This window comes from Capricornis sumatraensis, chromosome 19 (assembly GCF_032405125.1).
Source record: "Capricornis sumatraensis isolate serow.1 chromosome 19, serow.2, whole genome shotgun sequence".
In the NCBI taxonomy this organism is placed as follows: Eukaryota; Metazoa; Chordata; class Mammalia; order Artiodactyla; family Bovidae; genus Capricornis; species Capricornis sumatraensis.
Window position 1 is genome coordinate 41,097,463 of NC_091087.1, and position 24,583 is coordinate 41,122,045.

The window sequence follows — 24,583 nt, forward strand, 5'->3', positions numbered from 1 at the left end:
TGCGAAGGGAACTAGTAGCTGGGCCCCAGGGTGGATTTGCAGCTGGGAGGATAGGGAGGGGCTCCTGGGACGGGGCCAGGTGGGGAGGAGCCAGGATGGCTCAGAACCTACCTGGGTTTTTGGCACTGTCCTCTCCCTCCCTCCCCAGCACAGACATCCTGTTCCTTTCAGGCCTGATCTCAGGCCCTGCCCCACCCTTTACCTCCAGCCTGATGAGGCAGCCTGACCTCCTGCCAACCTGAGCTCTGCCCGGCTCCTAGGCTCAGGCCATCCTTCCTCCTTCCTTCTGTCCCCGCGGCTGCACGGCCTCCTCGGGATCACTGGGACGAGCCACCATCAGCAGCTCTGACTTTCCTCCCTGCCTGGGATGGGCCCCGGCATCCTGGCTCCTTCCCACGGATGGCTGTCCCTGCTGTCTGGCCATCACCACCATCCCCATCCTTCCCTGTCCTGCTCTCGCTGCCTTGATTCTCAGCTCTCTCCCATACTCCCAAACACTCATGCCTCCAAGCAACGTGGTTTCCTCAACAAAGAAATTATGTGAGAATAAAAAAAAGAAATTATGTGAAAATAGAAAGGGAGTCTCAAGAGACAGAGCAAATAAATGCATCGCATGGAGCTTGTGAGGGGAAAAATGAGATGGGGAAATTTGAACACTGGATATTTGATTAAGGGATTCTTGTTAGAATTTTTAGGAATAATAATGGTATTGTGGTAGAATTTCTTATTTTAAGTCTTACGTCTTCTGGAGAACTATACTAAAGCTTTATGGATGAATTGATATAACATTAGGATTTGCTTCCAAGTCTCCTAGAACTTGGGTGGGAAGAGGGGAACAGGGTGTGCATGGCAGAGAATTGGCCTTGAGTTGATAACTGTTAAAGTTGGGTAGTAGGGACGTGAGGGGTCCTTGTATTCTAATCTCTACTTTTATATGTTTGATAATTTCCATAATGAAAGAAGTTTTGAAAAAATAAGAAATCCTGGGACTCCCCTTGGTGGTCCAGTGGTTAAGAATCCGCCTAGCAATGCAGGGGACGTGGGTTTGATCTCTGGCTGGAGAACTAAGATCCCGCATGCTGCAGAGCAGCTAAGCCACGTGCCACAACTAGAGAAGCCTTCATTTTTTGCAACGAAAGAGTCCATACGGTGCAGCCAAGACCTGGAGCAGCCAAATGAATTAAAAAAAAAAAAGCTGAAAAATCCTGTATCTCAAATATTTTCATCCAAATAAATTTTGGTTTTCCAGAGTGCCTCCAAGAAATCTGGATAGCTTAAGTTTTACTGTACTTTGTAAACACCCAGTAGAATTAAGATACTGAAACTCTACAAGTTAATTAAAACCACGGCTGCAAACGGAAAATTTTAGGACACGCTAAAAGAAGAACTTCATTTCTCTACACTGAGCCCTCAACCACCTCCACTCGCTTCTCCCCCTTCCTTTTTGCAGCCAAGCTGTGGAAATGGGGGGTCCCCTCCAGCCCTGCTTCCTTGCCGCCCCCTAAGTCCTCCCAGCTCCTGCCCTCCCCACCCCCGCGCCCCATGAAAACTGTTCCAGTAAGGCCTGACGATTCCCGCTCTCTGTACCCAGTGGACACTTCTCAACACAGTCTCTGCAACATGAAACACTGTGGACACCCCTCCCTTCCCCCTGCTCTGAGAACGCCCGCCCCAGAGCTCACCTGCCTCTCTGCTGCCCCCAGCCACCCCAGGAATTGCTTCTTGATCACTCTTGTCCCTCCCTGGTCCCTCCCATCTCTCCAAAGGCTCCATATGCTACCTGGCCAAGCTCATCCACACCCACGGCTTCAAGCACCTTCTCTGGGCCCACAATCCCCAAATCTCCGCTTTCAGCCCAGCTTCTCCTGGAGTCACAGGCCCAAATAAGCATTTAACTCTGGAGGGGACCTTTCTGCTTGGATGTCACAAAGGCTCCCAGGCCACAAATCCAAACCAAACTCTTCTGCAACCCCCAGCACATCCTCCTCCAGGGCTGGGGTGTCATGGGTGGCACCACCCACCTTACCAAGCCGGAGACTGGAGTGTCCCCAGAGCCCTTCCACGGCCCCTTCCTCTCCTCAGCCGTCAGGAAGCTCTTCAATTGCTCCTGCTGCCCTCAAACTGTTACCTGATGCTTTACTCTCTCCAAGCCTCACGTACCTTATCTGTAAACTGGAGATAATAATAGTGTCTCTCTCCAAGGGTTGTTTGGAGGGTTAGATGAGATAATGCATCCATTGGAACAAAGAGGGGCAGAACTCAGCTCAGTAAAACACCAACTGTGTTCATCTTCCTCTCCACCGCCTACCAGGTCCCCCAGCCCAGGCCTCCATCAGTCACCTCTCGCCTGGCCTGTCAGCCTTCCCACCATCTCCCCTGTCCCATTCACTCTAGCCAGACTCCAGCCAGAATCATCTCTCTAAAATGCAGACCTGGCTAAACTCTGCCCCCAATCCTGTTGTTCTTGGTCATCTTTGCATAAACTTCTCACGGGGCCTGCAAAGCCAGGTGGGGTCTAGGCCCTGCTTTCTCTTTAGCCTCACTTGCTCCCAAACTGCATCCCTTGGCCCCTTAGCCCCAGGCACACTTGAGCCTCTCACCTCACTGCCTTTGTCCAGGCAGTGCCCTTCCTTTGGCAGGATCACCCTCCCTTTCTGTCCCCGATGGTCCTCCACTGTCTGAGAAGCTCCCTCTGTCCTCTGCCTCCCTGGCCTGGGTGGCAGTGGTGACACCCACCAGATTTCTGGGTACTGAACTGAGTTCTGAGCAGGTTCCCCCAGGTCCATGAGCTCCTTGGGTGAGAAATCCTCTCACTTATCTACGATGTGCCAGTGGCCAGGAGAGCACAAGCGAAGGATGAAAGAAAGGGGGGAATTAAGCTGTGAAGGGGGTGAAGTCAGGAAGGACCGGGGCAGGATATCTGTCCCCTGTACCTGCATTCCCACAGGGCCCCATCAGCTGGACCTTGCCCCTTCACTCTTGTCACACTTGGCACAATTCATTACGTCACCTGCTTGGCCCCTCTTGTGACCCCATGGCCATGGGCATCTTTGGAGGTTTCTGAACCTGAGCTGGCTTCTGGACCAGTCAGTGAGAGCTGATCATCAAAAGGCACCCAGATCCCCACTTTCAGCGAAGTCAGGTTGGGAGCATGAAGTCCACCCTGTATTGGGCACAGAGTGGATACCAGCACACTCTAGATAGGAGCCCCCACCCGTGACCCCTGCCCTAGACCTGAGTGTCAGTTGTCTACCAGCGTGCCACTGCATGGTACCCTCTCCTCGGCGACTCACCAGGACGGTCCCTCTCCCATCACAGACCCACTGCCCCTCACGCTCAGGATTCCAGCTGCCAACCCCGCCCCTGGCAAGCTCCCACTTGGAATCGCTACCATGCCCTCCCCTCTCTACTGTCCACCTCCCTCTCAGCTTGTGGACACGATCCCGAGGTAAAAGTCCTTCCCTTTGGCAGTTAGATTTGCTTAAGCCTCTACTGCCTTAAAAATCCTTTCTTCATTACAGCTGGATTCCTCCACAGACTACCTTCCTGCCGTCCTCGCACCTCCTCTAGCCATTGTGATCGTGATCTGGACTCCACCCCCACCAAACTTCAGTCTTGCTAAAGTCACCAGTGACCTCCTTGCAGCTAACCCCGACAGCAGACTGGTTCCCTCCTGTGTCCTCTGAGAAGCAGAGAACCTGCTGGCCCCTCCCTCTTGGAATGCTGCTACCCACCCCCTTACCCTCATTCATCCTTCCGATTTTAGCTTGCATGCTGCCTCTTCTGGGAACCCCTCCCTGATCTACACATAAGGTCTGATTCCCAGGCTACACGTTTCTTCCATAGCACTTATCAGTTTGCCTATGTGATTGTCTTCCCAACTGTCAACTCCACAGGGTCTGTTTTGCTCACTGCTGAACCCTAGTCCCACCACACAGCAGGGATCCAAGTGGGTGTTGTTGAATGAATGGTCTGATTAAAAAAAAAATGCACCTGACCATGTGCAGAGAAAACGAACTGGGGGAGACGAGGCAGCAGCACTGAGCTGCGGGAGGTGATGGGGCCGGACCACAGTGGGCTTAGGAGCAGCCCCGAGGTGTCCTGCACGGTCAGAACAGCCTGGATTTCAGGTCCTGCAGGCTGGGAGAGGACAGGTCAGAGCCCCAAGGACAAGTGGACACTCCACCAGCTGCCTGTCTCAGTGAATGAAGTGAACCCTCAGAGGCTCTCACTGACCAGTGGCCCCGCGGAACCCAGAGCCAGTCTGCCTTCTCCATCTGTGCCCCGCAAGGCTGGACGCACGTGGGGCGGGGTCAGCGATGCCCGGTCTCAGGGGAGCTGTGAGAACGGCCAGCAGCTTAAGAGCCTCCCCACCGTGGTCACGTCTCATCAGCACGAGACGTTTATCCTGCCTCCTACCAAGGGGAGCCCACGTCCAGCGCGTCAGGCCTGGCTTTCTCTGGCATCCATGCTCCAGCCCTCCCTGTGCTGTGGGCCCGAACAACACGGCAGGAGAGGCAGATGGGATGCCGGCGGGCGGGACCCAAGCCCAGGACGCCCCAGAGCCAGGCCTGCCTGGCAGCGGGATATTAGGGGAGGCGGGTGGTGAGAACTGCTTCACGGCAGACACAGGACACTCGCTCGTGCAGCTGACACAAGGCGGTGGCTACATCTCCCCGCAGCGCTCCCCACCCCACCCCCCTCACAGGGCAAGCACAGCCTCACTCACAAGAGACAGGGGGATGGACAAGATGGCACAGGGATGGGGGGCCGGGTAGGGCAGGCAGGCTCGGCGGATGAAGCGCCGAGACCGGGCAGCGGGGTCCTCATGGAGTGGTTTATTACGATTCCGTCTCACAAGGCAGGTGGGTGGGCGGCAGCGGCACACGGACTCCAAGCCCCCGACAGACGTCTGCCTCGGGCGCATGCAAACGGTGCGACATGGTCAAGCGCAGACATGGGGCGACCGAGGCAACATGGACACGGGACACGGGGTGGGGAGCAGGGCCGGGGCGGTGGGTCCCTGGAGAGGGGCCTGGCCTCCCCAACCCTCGAGGGCAGGACAGGAAAATAAGATTCGTACTTCTTGTAAAATGCCCATTTGCTGGGTACTTTCTTTCTCCTTATCTTGAAAAATAATAAAAAATAAACACACGGAAAAAAAAATCTCAAAAAAAGAAAAGGAATAAAACTCTAAGAAGGCGAGAGATGGGAGGCCGGGGGCGCCTGACCACGGTAGGGCTTCTACCCCCTGCTCTTCAGCCTCTGCCCATCCGGGCCCGAGGGCAGGGCTCCCAAAGCCCCACAGGTGGGTCCATGAAAGAAGGTGCCAGGCCTAGGCGGGGTCTCCGGGGGCCAGAGGGGGCACGGGCTGGGACAGGAAAGAGGCCCAGCAGCCTCCTGCTGGGCTCAGTTCGGGTTTGGGCCCAGTGAGCGGGGGCGCGAGGTCCACAGTCTCTCTGGCTCAGTCCCTGCAGGCCCTCGGCCCGGGCGAGGCCGACAGTCACAGGTGCAGCTCATGGGTCTTGATGCGCTCGAGCTGCTCGCGGAGCTGCAGGAAGGAGGGCCGCGTGGCGGCGTCCAGGTGCCAGCAGTTCTTCATGACCTCGTAGACTGCAGGCGGGCAGCCGTCGGGGGCATCCATCTTGTAGCCCTTCTCCACCCGCGGGACAACATCCTTCAGGGGCTGCGTGGAAAAGGGGGTGGTGTGAGTCGGTGCGAGGCCTGACCCCGAGGGGACCCCTACTTAGGACTCCTCTCCATGACACCCCTAGTTCTGTCTCAGATCCAGGTCCCGGGGGTGGCCTGCGAGGACCCCAGGGCAGGCATGCAGCTTCCAGGCCTCAGATGCGGGAGGCAGGGTCCAGTGAGGCCCCCCACCCTGCCACCCTCCCCTTTCTCCAAGCCCCAGTCTCAGCCCCAGCGCCCACACTCACAATTCTTGGATAAGGCACTCGCCCGAAAGAGTAGATTTCCCAGAGAAGGATCCCGAAACTCCACACATCAGATTTGGTGGAGAATTTCTGCCATGTGGATGGGAGAGGCGGTGTCAGATCCTGGGAACTGGGGGTGGAGGTGACCAGCAACCCCATCCACCCCTGCTCAGGCCCAGAGGAGAAGCCCGCCCACCTTCTCTCTCAGGGCCTCGGGGGCTGTCCACTTGACTGGCAGCTTGCCCGTGTCCTGGGTGCTGGAGGCCTCCTTGGTGAGGCCGAAGTCGCTGACCTTGGCCACGTTGTCCTCGGACACCAGCACGTTGCGGGCGGCCAGATCCCGGTGCACGAAATTGTTGCCCTCCAGGTACTCCATGGCCTCACAGACGTCTCTAGGGGTGAGCCACCCGCACATGCCCTCAGGCAGGGGTCCCAGAGCAGGGCAACTCCCCCCACCCCCAATCAGGTTGCTTCACTCACAGTGAGAACTTGAGGAGACAGTCTCCGCCCAGCACCGACCGACCCCGAGACCGCAGGTAGTCCACTAGACTCCCCTGGGGCAGGACAGACAGACAGGCCCCATAGGTTAGACATGCCTTCCAGACCTCAGGGGGCTTGGGGCTGGGTAAACGGCGACACTCACGGGAGGTGTGAGGTGAGGGAAGGGGCAGGGAAAGGTCAGGACATCACTTCTGAAAGAGCATCAGACCCTACACGTTGGCACTGCACTCAGCAATTCTCATGCATTTTCTCTTAATTCTCATAAATCTCTGAGGAAAACTCTGTTACTACCTCCCTTCACAGGCGAGGACCTGAGATCTGGCGGGTGACACAACTTTTCCAAGGTCACCGGGAATGGTCATTCCACTGGTCACCTCCAATGAATGAATGATGAGCCAGGACAAAAGCCAAGCCCCAGCGGCTTCAGAGCTCAGCTGGAGAGCAGGGGCTGCGGGAGCATGGGCCCAGGGCACGCGGGGGGCCTGGGGCAGGCACACACCTTGGCCATGTACTCGGTCACGATGTACAGCCCGCCCTTCTCCTCTACGATCACGCCCAGAAGCTGTACCAGGTTGCTATGCCGGAGCTGCCTGCGGCGGGACGGGGTGCTCAGAGCCTCCAAGCCTCCCCATCACCTCCCGGCTCCGGGGCGACCCCCCCACCCACCCGCTGCCCCAGCTCACGTCATGACGGAGGCTTCAGCCAGGAAGGCCTGTGCAGTGGCATCGTTCTTGATGCATTTGACAGCGACTTTGTTCCCTCGGTAGTCCCCCAGCATCACGTCTGGGGAGACAGCAGGGCTCGGTCCCTGGGCTCCCCACGGCCACCAGCGCCCCCCAGGCGCCCACCCTCCCTGGCTCACCTCCAAACTCCCCCTTCCCTATCGTCTGCAGCAGCTTCAGGTCCTTCATGCTCAGCGCCCAGCCGCCTGGGTAGGAGGGGATAGGGGGCAGGAGGCGGTGGTCAGGGAGGGGGGGTTAAGTCAGAGCAGGGGTCGCAGCAGAGGAAGACTGGACTATGACATGTGGGTTCCCTGGAGGTCTCCAGAGCCTCTGGGATGGGGGTCGTGCCAGGAAGCCGGGGTGGGCAAGAGAGGGGTGGGGTGGGGGTGGCACTCACTGCGGAAGAACTCATCCTGGGCAGCCACGGTGCCCTCCATGACCTTTGGCTTGATGAGGCGAGTACAGAGGCCGTCTGCATCTGAGGTGTAGTGCTGCAGGGCGCAGGGCAGCCCCTCAAAACCGGCCCCTGGGCACCACCAGTGCACTGCTCTGATCTGACCACCAGAGGGCAGCAGAGGCCGGTCCCACCCAGTCGAGAGTTGCTTTGGGGAGGGAGGGCTCCCCATTTTCTAGCAGGGTTAGGGAGGCCCAGACACACAGCCTGTCTCCCATGCCACCCCACACCCCAGGTGCTGGACGGACACCGGCTGCTGCTATCACTTGGCCGCACCAGCAGCCCTGACTCAGCCTCTAGCCAGGTGTGCAGAGGACCCCTGCCGCAAGTCAGGCCAGCGGCAGGGACAGTGCTGAGGGTGGGTGCAGGAGGCACCTGAAGGCTGCCTGGGGCAGAGTCAGCCTTAGGAACTGCCAGACACGGGGGCCACCAAGGTGGAGCTCGAGGGGCCATGCTTATACACACATGATTGGGCAGACAGTTCTGAGTGGCTGGAGGGAAGCTAGCTCTGGGATCAGAAGGACTCAGATCTAGTTCTGGAACCTCCAATTCACAGCAGGGTGACCAGCAGCAGGTCCCTTAACTGCTCTGAACCTTTGTTTCCTGGCCTACATACTGGGGTGCCATCTCCGTGTGGAGGCACTGTGGGGTCAGAGATCAACCCTGGCACACAACAGGGGCTCTATGGAGGCACAAGGAAAGGCAGGCTCGCCGAGGCTGCGGGACCTGCCCAAGGTCACCCTGCCAGTGGCGGTGGGGCTGCAGCTGGAACCCAGCAGGCCCGGGGGCCCCGCTCACCTCCACCAGCTGCATGAGGTTCTCAAAGTACACCTCTTCATCGATGCTGAGCTTGCTGGCGTGGTACATAATGCGGTAGTGCTCCACCTTGCCGTCACAGCTCACGCACAGCGTGTAGTCCCCAGGGTAGTTGGTGCTCTCCCGCACCAGGAACAGGCCCGTCTCTGGTGGGCACAGGAGCCGCTCTGCCTGTTCCCGCGTGATCTTGCCATGGAACCAGCTGCAGGGAGGCCAGGCCTGGGGTCGTGGCAGCCCAAGGGCAGTGCCGGGCTCCACTTCCCAAAGGCCCTCCCTCTAGCTGGTGCCTCCCCGGGGTTTGTGGCTCAGACAGGCACTGAGGCCCTCGTCCTCTGCTTCCCGCCCTTCATCCCCTCTGAGGTCCGCACCCATGCCCTTCCTCTTGTCTTGAGAGGCCCTCACGGACATCCCAGCTTTGCCTCCATGCTTTCCTGACTCTCTTCCTGGGGACTCAGGGCTCCCGTCCTCCTCCCTCCCAGTTGGAGGTACTCACGGCATGAGGCTGAGCTTGGTGCCTGCCTTCACACCCTCCCGCTTCTGGACATAGTTGGCTGGGATGATGCCCTCACGGCCCACCTTGTTCTTGGCTTTGTACCAGTTGGGGTCCTGGGGAGAGGGGAGCCCAGACACTTTCTCAGGCTCACCCACCCCTGCAGGGGAGCAAAAACCCAGAGGTGGGTGATGGGTGGGGGTGTGAGGTCCCTGGTTACCTTGGTGACAGCCACAATGGTGAGCACGTCTCCTTTGCAGAAGGGGAGGTCTTGCTCAGCAGTGCCGTGGAAGTTGTACTTCGCAATACATTCTGTGCCGGATGGCCAGGCGGCCTGCAGGGCAGGCGACAGGTGGGCGGGTGCAGCCCGGGGCAACCCCCACCCACCTGCCTGCACGCCTGCAAGGCCACAGCCTCTCGCCTAGCCTCCACAAGCCTGGGTGAGGCGCCCCTCCTCCAGAGAGCGCTGGATGCCTGCCAGCTGAGTCTCACCCCCTGGGCTCCCATCTTGAGTGCCTGCATCTGGGTTCTACTTTGCTGAGAGCCAGGGCTGGGGAGAAGGAGAGCGCATCGACCTGCATTCTCACTCTCTCCCATCTCGGCACCCCCATGGTGGCGTGGGGACCCCCATCCCTGTAGTACCTGAATTGCCGACATCTTCCTAGAAGATCTGGCGTCCCCGTGTCACAGGAAGGCCAACCTGTCACTTGGTACCATGAGAGCTGTGGGGAGAAGGGGGTACTGAGAGGAAGCTGTGAGAAGAGACGGTGCCTCTGTCACTGAGATCCTGCTCCCTCCCCACAGCAATGTGAACAGATGCCAGAGGCTTCTGGAGCTGGGGTCTGGGGCAAGGGCTGCCCTTTCCAGTCCTGGCAGGCTGGGGACACTGGGCAGGGAAGGAGGGCTGAGGAACCCCAACCCTGAGCCCACTGTGGCCTTACAGCCCACAGAATGACCGACCGAGGCCACAAATCACAGCGGGTGAGTAGACCTGCCCTACCAGCCCATGGCGGGACATCAGCTAAGCGGTCTGCGAGGGCCACTGAGCGTGGTCACCAAGGGCGGCTGAGGTCACTGAGGTGCTTGGGATTTGGGGAAAGTCACTTGTCCTCTGTGGGCCTCTCAGTTCCGTCACCTATAAAAACTCGCCCAAGCAGTATCTCTGAAATCAAACGTAAGCCAGCTCCATGGCCTGGCCACCCCACTTCCGGGCACACACCCGGGAGACGGCAGGGCAGGTGTTGCGAGACAGGCCCGGGAGCCTGGTCTGAACAAAGTGCACACGGGGACTGCCCAGATGCTCGCCGGGAGTGGGAGAGAAGCTGTGTGTAACACCGGATAGCAGCAACCGTGATCAACCGCCACTGTGGACCAGCACTGACGTGCCTCTAAGCGTCTGCTGACCAAGACGCTGGCAGGAAGCACACACGCCGTGTGATTCCATCTGAATCAGGTTCGGAATCAGGGGATTCCCAGGGCAGGATGGAGACCTCGGAGGCGGCGGCTAGCTGACTGGAAGGGGGCAAGCTCAGCTCTGGCGACTCACCGAGCTGTGTCCTGAGACTGGTGTACCTTCTGGTGTACATGTCGACTTCAATACAGTGGACTCCCCCGAGAAAGCGACCCCAGCCTGATGCCCCCAGAGCAGCAGTCAGCCCCGTCCTGCACACACACTCTCTGCGGCCCCAGCTCAGCACTCCTACAACCATCATCTTCCCACACACAGCCCAGAGCCGCTGTGTACCTGTCTCAGGAAGCAGAGGGATGGGACTACTGTTCTTTGCTGACAGATGAGGAATCTGAGGCTTAGGCAGGGCCAGTGGCTCTCCCATGCCTATGGTATGTCAGAAGAGAAACGCCTCCATGTGTCTTGTTCCCAGGCTCATTCATGTGACGGACAAGGTCTGGGGCCTGGCTGAGATGCGTGAGCAGTGGAAGGAGACATTTAAATGCAAGTGCCTAGGGGTGTGACAGAGAAGACGATGGCACCCCACTCCAGTACTCTTGCCTGGAAAATCCCATGGACAGAGGAGCCTGGAAGGCTGCAGTCCATGGGGTAACTAAGAGTCGGACATGACTTAGCGACTTCACTTTCACTTTTCACTTTCAGGCATTGGAGAAGGAAATGGCAACTCACTCCAGTGTTCTTGCCTGGAGAATCCCAGGGACGGGGGAGCCTGGTGGGCTGCTGTCTCTGGGGTCGCAGAGAGTCGGACACGACTGAAGCAACTTAGCAGCAGCAGCAGCAGGGGTGTGAAGGGAGTGAGGACTGCAGAGCTCAGGTGGGCTTCCTGGAGGAGGGAGCACTGGAGCTGAGCCTGGAGGGTTGCAGGGCTTGGAAAGGCAGGGGCACCCCCGCTGGAAGCCCATGGTGAGGGAGGGTGGGAAACAGATCCTATGGTCTGAGCACCTTGTCCGCTGCAGGGGACGGAGAGGACTGGGCCCGCAGGGCATAGACCCTGCAGGGATGTGGGGCTTCTAATGCCAGGTGAGGAGACAAGCTTGGCTTCTGAGGGCCATGGGACCTGGGACTTGAGCAGGGGGGCGTGCGGTCTGGGTGACCAGATAGAGCCGGGGGGAACCACCACCACCGCTTCCAGGCCCCACTCCTGGGGCAAGGGTCAGGCAGACCGGGCTCTGACGAGTACACAATGGGCAAGAAACTCAACCCTTCTGATCCCTCAGATCTCGCACTCCGAAGGCGGAACAGGGACACCAGCAAGCAGGCTATGGAGGGAGTGGAACGAGCCCCCAGACTTGGAAGTGTCTGGCATCAACCCCTTGCCCCAGGGGATCAAGGGCTTCCCTTCCTCCCGGAACACACCGTGCTTCCTGTCCCAAGGCCAGCACGGCAACCTCTGCCATCTGGGCAGGGAGACCGGATCCCCCTGGACCCACACACTCTGACACGACGGAGCCACCATGAGTACAGGAAGCAACTTTAGGCTCCCGAGAACCACCTGTGGGAGCCACAAGATCCTCTTGCCCCCATTTCATAGACATGGAAACCGAGGCTCAGGAGGTCGCAACAACTTGCCCTAAGGCACACCACCAGTTAGGGGTGATGGTCTGGAATTGCAATCAGGGTCGCTCCGTGGCTGGCTGGGTCCTCAACCTGCAAGCCCTTCTGCAAAGGGGCTCTGCCAGCTCTCTGCATCCTCACGTCTCCCCCTCCCTCCACGGAGGCTGAGACGCCGTTAGTCACCCTCTCAGCTGTCAGTTTGCAAACACTCTCTCCCGGCCTGCAGCTGCCACCGCCTCCTCCCCACTGACTTGAGGATAATAATAAAAATAATAATAGGCCATGTTGGCTGAGCACTTACTCTGTGCCAGGCTGTCCTTGACACATTATGGTTCATCAAATCCTCTAACAACTGAGAGAGAAGCTATTATTATTCCCATTTTACAGGTGAGGATGCCGAGCTAGGCCAAGAGGCAAGTGGCCTTACCGGAGGCTACACCTCCAGTGAGCATCCTGCCTCACACAGCTGTCAGAGGCCTGAGCCAGCAGGCCATCCTACCCCCACGCCTGCTGCCCTCTGCCTAATGTGCCCGCACATGTCTACAGGGTTGCCGGCAGGCTGGGACCACCCTGGCCTAGAGAAGAGAGTGCAAGGGAACAGGGAGAAGCGAGCGGTGCTCAGGGGGACGGGCGAGCCCAGAGGGGTCAGGGGGGCTTCCTCGACGGTCTGGGTTTGAAGAGGACAATCAGAAAAGGAGAGGTATGAGCTAGCCTTCCCCTTGCTCTACTGGCTATGGCTTCAGGACTCAGTTTTCCCATCTGTACAATGGATTGGTGACAACCTTGCAGCTTCCAGGGCTGCTCTGAAGCCTGCTTTCTTCACACAGAAATCCTGCTGGAGGGAGCTGCAGATACTCTCTGATGGCTCCTCCCTGGCGAAGTCATGAGGCCAGGAGGACCCTGTCCTTAGGGCCCTGAGGGTCCAGATGGGCTATCCCCCTCCAGGTCAGAGGCCAAGAGGCAGCGGCTGGGAGGGGCCACTGCAAACTGTGGCCTCTGATCCAGCCTTGGTCTGGCACAGAGGGGCCCTGCCGGGGTTATCTGAACCTTGTTTCAGGCAGCTTTGTGGAAGAAGTGCAGGAACAGTGTCCCGGGAGTCATGGGCTCTCAGTCCGGTTCCTGCTCTGTCACCAACTTGCTCTGTGACCTTGGGGAAGTCCCTTGAGCTTTCTGGGACTCACTGGCTCTCCAGCACGTGAGCCAGATCCCTTTATCACCTGCAGCTCCTAGGACTCTGCCTCCCTGCCTTGCCATTCCCTCTCCGCCCCTCCCCATTCTCTACCCAAGGAACTTCCACTCAACCTCTGGGGTTACACAGGTGCCTAAAAAAATGTAGTAGAAGAATCCCTGCAGCACTGTTTGGTGTGGCAAGAGGCTGGGAGACAAATTTTATGTCCATTAATAAGGAACCAAGTAAATAAATGACCAGATATCCCCAAAAGGGAAAAAGGCCAGCTGAGATGGGGCCCAGACGGATCTCAAGGTGTTGAAACAGAAACCTCCCCATGACAGAGGAAGTAGAAACGGAGAATGACCCGCTCAGGTCGTGAGGTGCATGCTGCTAGGGGTGCAGCACAGAGACGTAGCATCTGAGGACCACGCTCCAGATTAACCGGAGAGGAAGCAGCACGTCCACCACAGCGCGACGCGGCCCATGCCTCGTTCACCAGGTGATCAGACGGAGCAGCAGCAACGCGGAGAGGCGCAGAGAGAGCGCCTCCCGCCCCGAGGAGGGCACGGGATCCTGTGCGACGGGCCACAGAGCAGCCTAACCTGACTCCAATCAGGGAGCCCAAATATCCGGCCCGACTCGAGTCAAGGTCATTAAAGACAAAACAAACAAGCACAGGCTGCGGAATGTTCTGGATTAAGCAGGACACTAAAGAAACAGGACACAACAACAAAACGGTAATTACGGGAGGTGAGGGATGTGTTAGGCAACCTTATTGTGGTAATCGTATCACAATGTACATCTGTTTCAAATCTTCACACTGCACACTACTTAAATTCACATAACACTGAACAGCAGTTATATCTCAATAAAGCTGAAAAAGAAAGAAAAGACACACGACAGCAAGACTCAATGAGTGATTCTGAATCAGATTCTGGATCAGAGGGAAAAAAATAGCTATAAAGGTCACTTGGGGACAACCTCGAAAAATGAAAACGTTAGATAATATGATGGAATTAATGTTAATTTTCTTAACTGTGATCATGGTACTGTGATTATATAATAGATCTGTGCTAAAATACTTAAAAGAGGGAGGTATGATGCCTGCAAACTCACACTCAAATTGGCAAAAAAACAAAGACTATACATATGTCTAGTACACAGAAGAAGAGGTAAAGCAAGCGTGGCAAGCTGTTAAAGACCGGCGCATCTGGGCTAAGTATCTATGGGTATTTGAGTGTGTGTGCTAAGTCGTTTCAGTTGTGTCCGATTCTCTGCGACCCCATGGACTGTAGCCTGCCAGGCTCCTTTGTCCATGGGATTCTCCAGGCAAGAAAACTGGAGTGTGTTGCCACGCCCTCCGGGGGATCTTCCCTACCCAGGGACTGAACCCGGGTCTCCTGCACTGCAGGCAGATTCTTTTTCCATCTGAGCCACCAGGGAAGCTCACATATGGGTATTTATTATGCTATTATTTCAGCTTTTTGGTAGGTCTGAAAAACTCAAAGACCGAGAAGAAAAAAAAAAAAGCAAGGTGCAGGACATCATGCATGGTATATTACAATCCTTGTTTTTCCAGAGGACATACCATTCATCCCTGACCTCAGAAATGCAGAGACAGAAGACAAAAGAAGCTGATAACAGAGGTTATCTATCTCTGGGAGGGGGAAGGAGGAGTGAGGATCAAGTTCAGGGGAACTTCTTTTTCATTGTATATCTGCTGTCCTTTAATTTGTTTTCTTAACAACATTTATCTATTGAGTGAGTGAAAATCCCTGCGACCCCATGGACTATACAGCCCACGGAATTCTCCAGGCCAGAATACTGGAGTGGGTAGCCTTTCCCTTCTCCAAGGGATCTTCCCAACCCAGGGATCCAACCCAGGTCTCTCGCATTGCAGGTGAATTCTTTACCAGCTGAGCCACAAGGGAAGCCCATGTATCTATTCAGTTCAGTTCAGTCGCTCAGTCGTGTCCGACTCTTTGCGACCCCATGAATCGCAGCATGCCAGGCCTCTCTGTCCATCACCAACTCCTGGAGTTCACTCAAACTCATGTCCATTGAGTCGGTGATGCCATCCAGCCATCTCATCCTCGGTCGTCCCCTTCTCCTCCTGCCCCCAGTCCCTCCCAGCATCAGAGTCTTTTCCAAAGAGTCAACTCTTTGCATGAGGTGGCCAAAGTACTGGAGTTTCAGCTTTAACATCAGTCCTTCCAATGAACACCCAGGACTGATTTCCTTTAGAATGGACTGGTTGGATCTCCTTGCAGTCCAAGGGACTCTCAAGAGTCTTCAACACCACAGTTCAAAAGCATCAATTCTTCAGAGCTCAGCTTTCTTCACAGTCCAACTCTCACATTCATACATGTATCTATTACCTGCCCCCTAAAAATTACGACTGAGTTTCCCAGGTGGCTCAGTGGTACAGAATCCACCTGCCAGTGCAGGAAACACAAGAGATATGGTCCAACCCCTGGGTCAGAAAGATCCCCTGGGGGAGGAAATGGCAATCCACTCCAGTATTCTTGCCTGGAGAATCTAAATCCCATGAACAAAGGAGCCTGGCGGACTACAGTCCATGGGGTTGAAAAAGAGTCAGACATGACTTAGTGAATTAAAAAACAGGAAAAAAAGCAAAAATTACGATTAGTAAGAAAATAAATAACTTTTTGAAACTGACTCATGCCAGGAGACTTCCCTTGTCACCTGGCTGTGGTGGCTGGCTGCTCTAGGCCTCCAGAGCCTCTCACGTCTCACGGTCCAGTGAGAACCTCCCCGACCCTGGCCTGAGAGCCCTGCAGGAGTAAGGCCGGGCTGACTCACGTCCTAGCAGGGGCCAGGCCCAGAGTGCTGGGCAGCAAGTGAGTGCCGAATGAATGAATGAGCCAACAGACAACAGGGGGAAGCTAGGCTGGCTGCTCCACACTGTGGCCCCATAACCGACAGGACTATATTTAACCCCAAAGGGACAGCAGCTGCCACCCCACCCCCACAGAGCTGGGGGACAGGGGGCTTTCACTCCGACTTCCTGCCCCAAACCCTGCTCCCAGCAGTCCTTGTGCTGGGGTCCCGGGAACAGGCTGGGCATTGTGCCCAAGCGCTGAGGTCAGTGGCCACAGCCTCAGGCAGGCTTTCTTGGGAGCCCAGGCTGGCAGGGTGGGGGGAAGCCCAGAAACTGCCCTCTTCCTGCTTTGGGGCAGCTGTAGACCCCAGAGCCAAGCACGTGCTGAGGGCCAAAGTAGGTCAAGGGGCTCCTGCCCTGCCTCCTCACCAAAACTCCACTGCCTAGTGGGGCGTGGGAGCCTTCAGTAACTGTTTACACCCAGCTAAAAATACCCACTGAAAAGGGAAGTGCACAGGAGACCTGGGGGGGACTCGGGGGCCACGGTCCCCAGAGACTCTGGTCCAGCCATAGGACCCGGCTGGAGCCGCTGCAGGGCAGGGGCAGCCCACTGGAGGCCATAAGCCGGTCCCCCTTGCCCTCTCGTTCTTTGAGCCATTGTTTCAAGAGCCTCCCTGTGTGCCCAGCCCGTATGGTGGGTCAGTATGGACAGGAGGCGGAAGGGCCCAGGAGGGGTCCTGCCCTTGGGACCCCAAGGTGCTACTCGGCTCCTCTCCCTGGTGCCTAGCCCTACTGCTGCTCTCCTGGCTGCCAGGTGGTCGGTCAGTGGCAGCCAGGTGTGCTTGACGCCTCAGCGGGCAGGAGAGACAGGGGTCGGGGCCACTGGGGAAGGGGTAGGGGGAAGCAGAAACTGGGAGGATCTCAGGTGGAAGCCACTGTGCTCGATCAGGCCAGGATTCGGATTTCACATCGTGGTGCGCAGAGGCTTAGCTGAGAATGAAGAAGCGCGGGGTGGGGTCTACAGGGGCTCTGAACCCAGGCAGTCTGGAAGCTGCTGACAGGTGCGGGGCAGATGCAAGCAGCACTGTTTCTGATTGGGCGCCCCCCCAACCCAGCAAAGGACAGTGCACCTAAGAAGGGAGGGGCACACCAGCAGCTGGGCTGGTTTGGCAGCTGTACAATCAGCCCCGCCTCTGGTTTTGCAAGGGGCACCCAGGCTGACGGCACTGTGATGTCCCTGGCCACACACCAGGGCGGGGGTGGGGGCTGGTTCCCACTAAGCTGGTCGGGTGGTCGCAGAGCCCTCAGCATAGCCACTACACAAAATGTCTCAGGACCGGGCAGCAGCAGAACTGGGCACAAGACCCCTGGAGAGGGCTGAACCTCCCTGGGGGTCAGGAGAGGACTGGAAGGAGGGTCCCACTCACTTTGCCTCCAGTGTGTGCTGTCCACCCCCCACCCCAGGGCTCCCTCAGCCTTCAGCACCCCCGGTCCTAAGGGGAGGGGTGAGACGAATGGCTGAAAAATGTTAAAAACCAAACTACAGCAACTCACAGGCTTTTTTCCTGCCCCCCTCCAGTGGCTCAGTGGGACCGGAAATCCCGTCTAGCGGTTTGGGAGAGGCGGGGGCTGGAGGAGAGGAGCCTAATGGGGTGCCTCCTCCCCCAGGCACTGCTGTGGCTGGAGGCTGTCACTCCTGGCCCAGAAAGGTTTCTAATTACCGCTCAGGAGCCTAATTACCTACATGCACTGGGCAGGGGGGACTCCGGGGCTCCCCAGGGCCCAAACCCAGACCTCAGTTCCGCCACACCCCTCGGCACAGCCTGTGGTCTTTGCACCTTCATTTGCCTACATTTACATATGGCCTCTCAGGACTGGTCTCCAACGAACCCTTGAAAACCAGACTGTCCTCGTCCCTTACCCCAAAGGCCCCTGGTCACCTTACAGGTGGGAGACTGCAGCCCAGCGGCTGGTGAGTGGTCTAGAACTCTGACCCCCCGATTCCCGTCTCTGGACTCCCTGTCTCAGAGAACACACAACCATGCTACCCAGTGGAGAGAGAAGGGTTACCAACGCCCTCCCCCACGGGACGGACTGTGAGCACGGAGCATGAGCCTACTGACCCAAGCCTGCCTTAGTTACTTCACCCTCAAAAAACCCCCGTGAGGTTTTACTGTTATCTGTTTGACAGAGGAGGCACCCAGCTGAGAACCATCACCCAGCTTCCAAGGGGGAGAGTGAGGGTTTGAGCTCAGGCTTGTCTGAACTTGGTCAGCCAACCCTCCACCCTCTCCTTGGGCAGGATCGATGACGTCCTGGACAGACAGGTGAGGGAGGGCAGCTGAGGGGAGACCGGCCGGCCCTCCTGCTCTGGTTACATCTGTGCCATACCCTGCCTTGCAGAGACAGGCCAAGAGTTTGTCCAGGGCCACACAGCAGCTACAGAAATCAGCAGCCCCAGAGAGTAAGGGCTCTGGCCAATGACCTCTGCCCCCACCCACCTCTTTCTCAAATGCTTCTTGATTTTCATGGCCCTGCCCCTCCAGGAAGTCCTCCTGGCTGCTCCAGCCTACGCAGATCCCCAGCTTCTGAGCTCCCACCAGCCCTGCCAGGAAGTTGGAACCACAGGCCTCCCCCAGTTGACTCCTCTGAGTCTGGCCTCCTCTACTGGTCGGCAGGGGGCTCTGAGGGTTCCCTCTCCCCTCCAGTCTCCCTGTGGCGTGGCCAGCATGGCCCGGGCCCCGCAGGTATCCGGGCCTGGGTGAGGAGCAGAGGCTGGGCTGAGAAGCAGCAGCCAGGGGGTGCAGGTGTCAGGTGGCACCCAGGTCTTCACCCAGCCGCACAGCTTCCAATCATGTGGAGAGCAGACCGACGGGGGGTAGGGGGAGCGCCAGGCAGCCTCTCTTTTATGTCTGGAGGCCCAGGGCACGGAAGGGGAGGGGGAGGCGGAGGGAAGCTGCGGTTGGAGGCCCAGCCCCACCGAGGCGTTCAGAGCTGGTGTGTGATGAGAAGCCACGTTCATCACAGGATCTCAAAACCAGGAAGAGAAACTGAGCAGGCAGAAGGGTGAGCTGGGCTGCACGGTGGGGGGCGGGGGGGGGAGCCCAGCTCCCCGGGGCCTGCCAAGGGGAGCTCCTGGACAGTCACTGGACAAACCACTTGGTCCTCCTGGGCCTCAGTTTGCCCATGGGAAAAATGGGATTTCTCTGCCTGGTTCTGCCACTATGGGCCTAACTGGTATGGGCTGCAGTATGCCTGAAGCCAGGGGCCCTCCCCCAATTACTGGAGTACTCCTGGTCCCACAGCGGGCTCTGGCTTCTCCTGGGAAGCAGGGCTTGGCCCTCTGCAGCCAGCCTTGCCCTGCTTGCTTTTCCCCTAAGCCACGCAGGGAGCACACTAGCTCTTCCTCACCAGCTCTTTATTTTTAGGTCTGAATTTGACTTTAATCATTACTTAGCGGATTCTATTTCCAGCCCTTGGATGAAGGGACCCAAAGGAGAGGAGGAGGGGAGGCGTGCTCCCTGCCTGGGATGGAGGGGTGGCCTGCTCTTCCACCCATCCTGTCCCCAACCAAGAAAGGGGGGCGCTGAGAAACACCCGCAGTGCTCACCCCAGCCAGGCCAGGATCGTGGAGAGGACCGCACCCTGTGACCTCATCCCAGCCCGGGCTGTGGAACAGGAGGGCAGTTGTAATGCCCACTTCCCCTGCGCTAAGACCAGGCAGGAGGCAGACACTCCAAAGCAAAAGTCTGGCGGCTGGAGCCTGAGGTCAGGCACCGGGGAGCCCTCTGCATTGAACGAGCCACCTCAGGAAGGACCCTCTGCCTAGGTTAATTCTGAGCCATACTGGGGTCATCTGGACTATGGTCTCACAGGCCCCGGGGTGCCGATCTCAGACTGGTTTCCTCCTAGTGTCCCTGGGGTGGCACTAGCAAGGCACACCCCACCCCCGTTCTCCACAGAAGCAGAATAAGAGGAAGCAAGTGATGTCACAGCAGTACACACTCAGGTTAGACCCGGGCAGCACCTGCCAGAGAGAGGGCTGCCAACACCCGAGATTTCCCAGTGATCTGTGGACCATCTATGTTCCCTTCAGCTCCCAGCTGGGAGGCTCTGGAATCTGTGGGCCCTGGCCCTGCTTTCTTCCCTCCTTCAGCTGCTCGGTGGGAGGATGCGGCCGGCATGGCTGTCCCTGGCTTGAGGCTCAGGATGCCTGGAGTTCCTTGCCCAGTACTCAGTTTTCCCAGGGAGTAGGTCCTGGGAAACGTGGGGCTGGCCTAGGAAGTAGCTGAAGCTGAGGGACAGGAGGCAGCCGGGCTCTTGGAGAAGAGGCCTCATTCATTCAGCTCTGATGCTGGAAGAACAGAAGGAGAAGGGGTAGGGGCCAGGCCCCAGAAACCAACCCGTAGCCCATCTTCCACATGGTGATGGGCGGGCGGGAGGCAGAGAGGGGCGACAGGACACTGGCCAGAGCAGTCTCTGAACACAGGGTTTCAGAAGGGCTCCCCGGGCAGAGACCACCCTCGGTTAGGTGAGCCATCAGCCAACCCTGGCCCTGGCGTCTTCTGCACATGTCGAGGCAGCCGGCTGTGGGCACTCTCTCAACAACGCCCACCCTTCTTACTGAGCATCTAGTGGACGCCAGGGGCTGTGCCAGGCACCTTCCAGTACCTGGGTTAGTTAGTTCAGTGTCCGCACACTCCTCTCTGAAGTAGGGACTGCTGTTGTGTATATAAAGGAACCCTGGCTCAAAGGATGACCTGCCCAAGATCCCTCTACCCTGGCCTCAATGGCACAGCCGGGCCTAGAGTCACTTGTTGGCTGGGTGCCACGTTGCCTACTCTCTCCAATACCCTCGGCTGCTCTGGGGGCCTGTAGTAACAACAGTTACAACAGCAACAGACGGGCAACAACAGTGCACCAGCCTGGGGAGAGGGCTGGAGTATCGCCGCTATGGCAGAGCTGTCCGCAATGTTCTGTAGCTTTTTAGAGGCAAAGTTACAGACTGTGTAGCAACATGAGAAAATGCCCAGATACAGTATTAAATGAAAAAAGGTGTGAAGGCACGTACACCCAAATGACAACAGCGACGAAGGAAAAAAGATCGGGGAAAGACTGGCTGGGAACTCCAAGATACTAACAGCCTCGGCACTGGGGAAGAGACAGTGGGTGAGTTTTTCGTTTTCTAAATGGTCTGTAGTGCTGTTTTGTTACTTTCTAAATTAAGCACCCTAACACTACATACCTACATACTTAGTTTTCTCGTAAGGAACTCAGGCTTTACGTTCTGGGGACCTGCCTGTCCCCTAGCTCTGGTCCTGGTGTCTGGGACATCAAGGGATGGCCTTTCTGATTTGGGACAGCCCCTGAGACACACGAGGGTCCTTCCCTACCTTCTCTTTCGCAGATCAAACACCTTTGGGTTATTTCTATGAAGCCAAGGCTTCAAACCCCCCAAAGATGGAGCCAAGTAGTGGACCTCAGCCGTCTTGGCCAATCAGGGGGCAGCCACGTCACACTGTGGGCCCTGGGCCTCTGTCTCTGCCTGAACTCTGGTCTGTTCCAGGATGGTTCAACCCCTAGGAGCCTGGTACCCTCTGCAGTGATGCTGGAGACCCTCTCTTGGTCCTTCTCAGTCCCAGGTCTGACGCAGACAGAAGAGCAGGGAGGAAGACACCAAGCTCGCCAGAGAAAAAGTGAATCCCTACACACATGCTTCCTGAAGCCAGACCCTTTCTACAAGGGCCTCGGGACCCTGGGCCCCACCTGACAGCTCACAGGCATCCAACCAGGTCAGCTTTCAGCCCTAGGCCTTCGGGCTGGAAAGGAAGTTAGGGCTGGGTGAGGGGAGAGCCTCACAGACCCACCATATTTGTGAACCCTCCACTGCGCCTGTCAGGGCAACCGGAAACAACAACAATCAAGGGCAGAGGCCTGAGTGGAACAAACCTGCCAGGGGCCCTTGGGGGCCCAGACACGGCCCTGTATCCTCCAGGGGACCCCCACACCTCTAGGAGCAGGATCCTGCCACACTCCCAATCTCCCTCCTGCCACCTTCGCCCTGTTCCTGCTGGGGCCCCAGGAAAGACACTGGGACCATTAGGGTGTGGGGAGCTTGGAAGAGACCATCTGGGTGTCCCCACTCTGACAATGCTCCGATGCCAAGGCGGTAGCGTGGTCCCTACAGGGCTTTTGTCTTCCTCTCCAGATCCCAGTTACTAGCTGAGCCAAAGGTGTACAGGAGGGCTGAGTCAGGAGAGCCCACTGGACTGCTTGAGCTCAGAAGCAGGGGTACGCCCCAGGGGTGCCCCCACGCACTCGCCACATCCCATGAGTGGGACCCAGCCTCAGACACCAGGGGGAAACCCCATAGGTAGGGCCGATGCTGCTGAGCCCAGATGGAGGCAGCGCTGGGGCCGGAAGCTCTCTCCCTTCTCTCCAGCCCTCTGTAGGGGAGCACGTGCTCACCCCACAAGGTCCCATGGGCCAGGCTAGGGGGCTTATGTCCCTCGTGGATAAAGGTACCTGTATCGTTTTCCCCTGCCCATAGCAGTCCAGCCCTGCAGAGTCGGGGGAATGAGAGGACAGACAACCTAACTCTGTCAGAGGCCCGGGACAGCAACTTCCCCCTTTAAGCCTCAGTCCTCTGGCCTACAGAAAGGGAGGGGAGAGGAACCCCTGGTTAAGCTTCAGGAATCTGATGGCTGGACACGCCCCTTCCTGACACCTGGCCTGGGCCCTGAGGAGCCTGGGAGAATGGGCTGACAAGGCTGCCAGCAGGTGGGGGCATGGTCCTAATAATGCCCAGTGTCACCTCCACCCACGACACAGGCCCTGCCCAGTTTCCCCACCCTAGGGTCAGAGGTCCCTTGGCTTAGGCCTGGTTTTCTGGGAGGCTCAGGGTGACAGGCTCAACCTCTGGCAGGCTCAAGGAAGGTGGCTGGGCCCTGGGCTTCCTGGAGACAGCAGGGCCTCCGCGGGGTGAATGAGGGAGGGGTCAGAACCAGGCAGACCAAGGAACCTGCAGGGAGGCCCGGGGCAGGGAACGGCAAACCGCCCATTCTCCAAGGGCCCTGGTCCATACTGACCCCTCCCTCCAGGCTCCAGCCAGCACCCACGAAGCGGGTGAGGGGGAAGACAGACTCGGGGTGGCCTGAGACAAGTCTGTGGGGCTGGAAAGGCAGTACCTCCCTAGTGCGCTCCCCTCCCAGTCCGGCTGACAGTGACTCCCGGGAGATTTCGAACCCGGGAAGGAGGGGGGGCGGGTAAGGGAGGTGGGGGATGGGTGTGGACGCCACGGCAGCTGCAAGAGAAGCGGGACGAGCGACCTCCGCCCGCCTCCCTCCGGGAAGCACCCGGACGCCCACCTCCTCTCCCGGCCCGCCAGGCACTCACCTCTCTCGGGGCACTGCGGTCCGGGCAACCTCGCTGCGGCTAGCATCAGCGGCCTGCCGGACGGTCCATGCGGCCAGGGGGGAGGGGAGGGGCGCAGGGGTCCCCGGGTGGTGCGGTACAAAGAGGTCTGGGTGCGAGAGGAGGGGGAGGAGGGACGGCCAGACAGAGGCAGGGGGATGGCCGCGCGGCCCGGGTCGGGGAGGGAAGAAAGGCGGGGGAGAGGGGGCGGGAGGGAGTCGGGGGGGAGGAAACAATGTAGCCGGCGCGGCCCCAGCAGAGTTCCGCTTCCGAACGCCGCCACCGAGGTTCGATGCGGGGACGTCGCGCCGGCTGCCCGGGGCGGCCCCGGACGCTGGTTCGGGGCGCCGCAGAAGGTCCCCGCGTTCCACGCCCCGGAGGCTCCGGCGGCCACAGGCTGGCTGGGGCGGGAGGGACCGCTGGCCGGGGGGGGGGGTGGCCCCGACGGCGGCGCTGCCGGGAGACCGCCCCGCTCGGACCCCACCCCAGCAAGACCTCCGCGCGGGGTGCGGGCTGGGGCGAGAGCGGGAGGGCGGCGGCGGTCGCGGCGGCGGCGGCGGCGGCAGCGGCCAAGCTCGGCTCGCCCTGGGCTCCGCTGGGAGGAAGCTCGCAGGCCTGGCGAGAGGAAGCGCGGCCCGGATCCTCCGCCCGCGGCACCGCGCCTGCGCGAGGGAGCCGGCCCGGCGCGCGGCGGGGCGTGGGCCGACGGAGCAGCGCCCCCTGCCGGGCACCGGGGACACTGCGGGGGGTGTGTCCGCGCGCGCGCCCTGCCCCCGCCTGCCCGCCCGCGTTGGAGGCTCCCGAAGGTCCCTCAGGGAGGTCCGGCCAGCCCGCCTTGGAGCAGCCTCCAAGCCTTCCCCGGTGTACAAGCGACGGAGGCCAGGCCTCGGGCCCTCTGCTCGGATCTGTTTGTGCACAGGGACCCTCACCCGCAGGAGCATTCATCCGTTCGCAAGGATTTCCCGGCGCTGCCAGTGTGACAGGCCCTGTTCTGGAGTCTACCCGCCGGGCCGCTTGGTGGCTGTCAAGGAGTTCCCAGCACCGACAGGCCAACAGTCAAGCGCTAGGAAAGAGTTGATAGAAGTGAAGAAGGGGTGTACAAGGCCCACAGGAAGCAGAAAAGAGGGGAGGGCCAAAGGGGAGACTTGATAGAGCTGGGACTCTAGGCAGAAGGAATAAGCATGGGCAAAGGTCGGGGGAGGTGAAAGCGCTTGACCCC

At 58.7% G+C, this 24,583-nt stretch overlaps 1 protein-coding gene across 2 annotated transcripts; it reads right to left on the reverse strand.

Annotated features, from left to right (window-relative positions):
* Window positions 1-4,866: 4,866 nt before the first annotated feature.
* Window positions 4,867-23,502, reverse strand: CSK (C-terminal Src kinase). Of its 2 annotated transcripts, none has more exons than XM_068990926.1 (13): window positions 23,347-23,502; window positions 9,559-9,638; window positions 9,137-9,250; window positions 8,920-9,032; window positions 8,409-8,628; window positions 7,554-7,647; window positions 7,297-7,362; window positions 7,118-7,217; window positions 6,934-7,024; window positions 6,414-6,487; window positions 6,130-6,325; window positions 5,937-6,023; window positions 4,867-5,686 (listed from the first exon to the last, which is right to left on the reverse strand). In XM_068990926.1, exons 2-13 carry the CDS (start codon window positions 9,571-9,573, stop codon window positions 5,504-5,506), a joined length of 1,353 nt encoding a protein of 450 aa, XP_068847027.1. In that variant the 5' UTR covers window positions 9,574-9,638; window positions 23,347-23,502; the 3' UTR covers window positions 4,867-5,503. The 2 variants fall into 2 exon arrangements, with proteins under 2 accessions (XP_068847027.1, XP_068847028.1); XM_068990927.1 differs by lacking the exon at window positions 23,347-23,502 and adding an exon at window positions 10,661-10,737.
* Window positions 23,503-24,583: the final 1,081 nt, after the last annotated feature.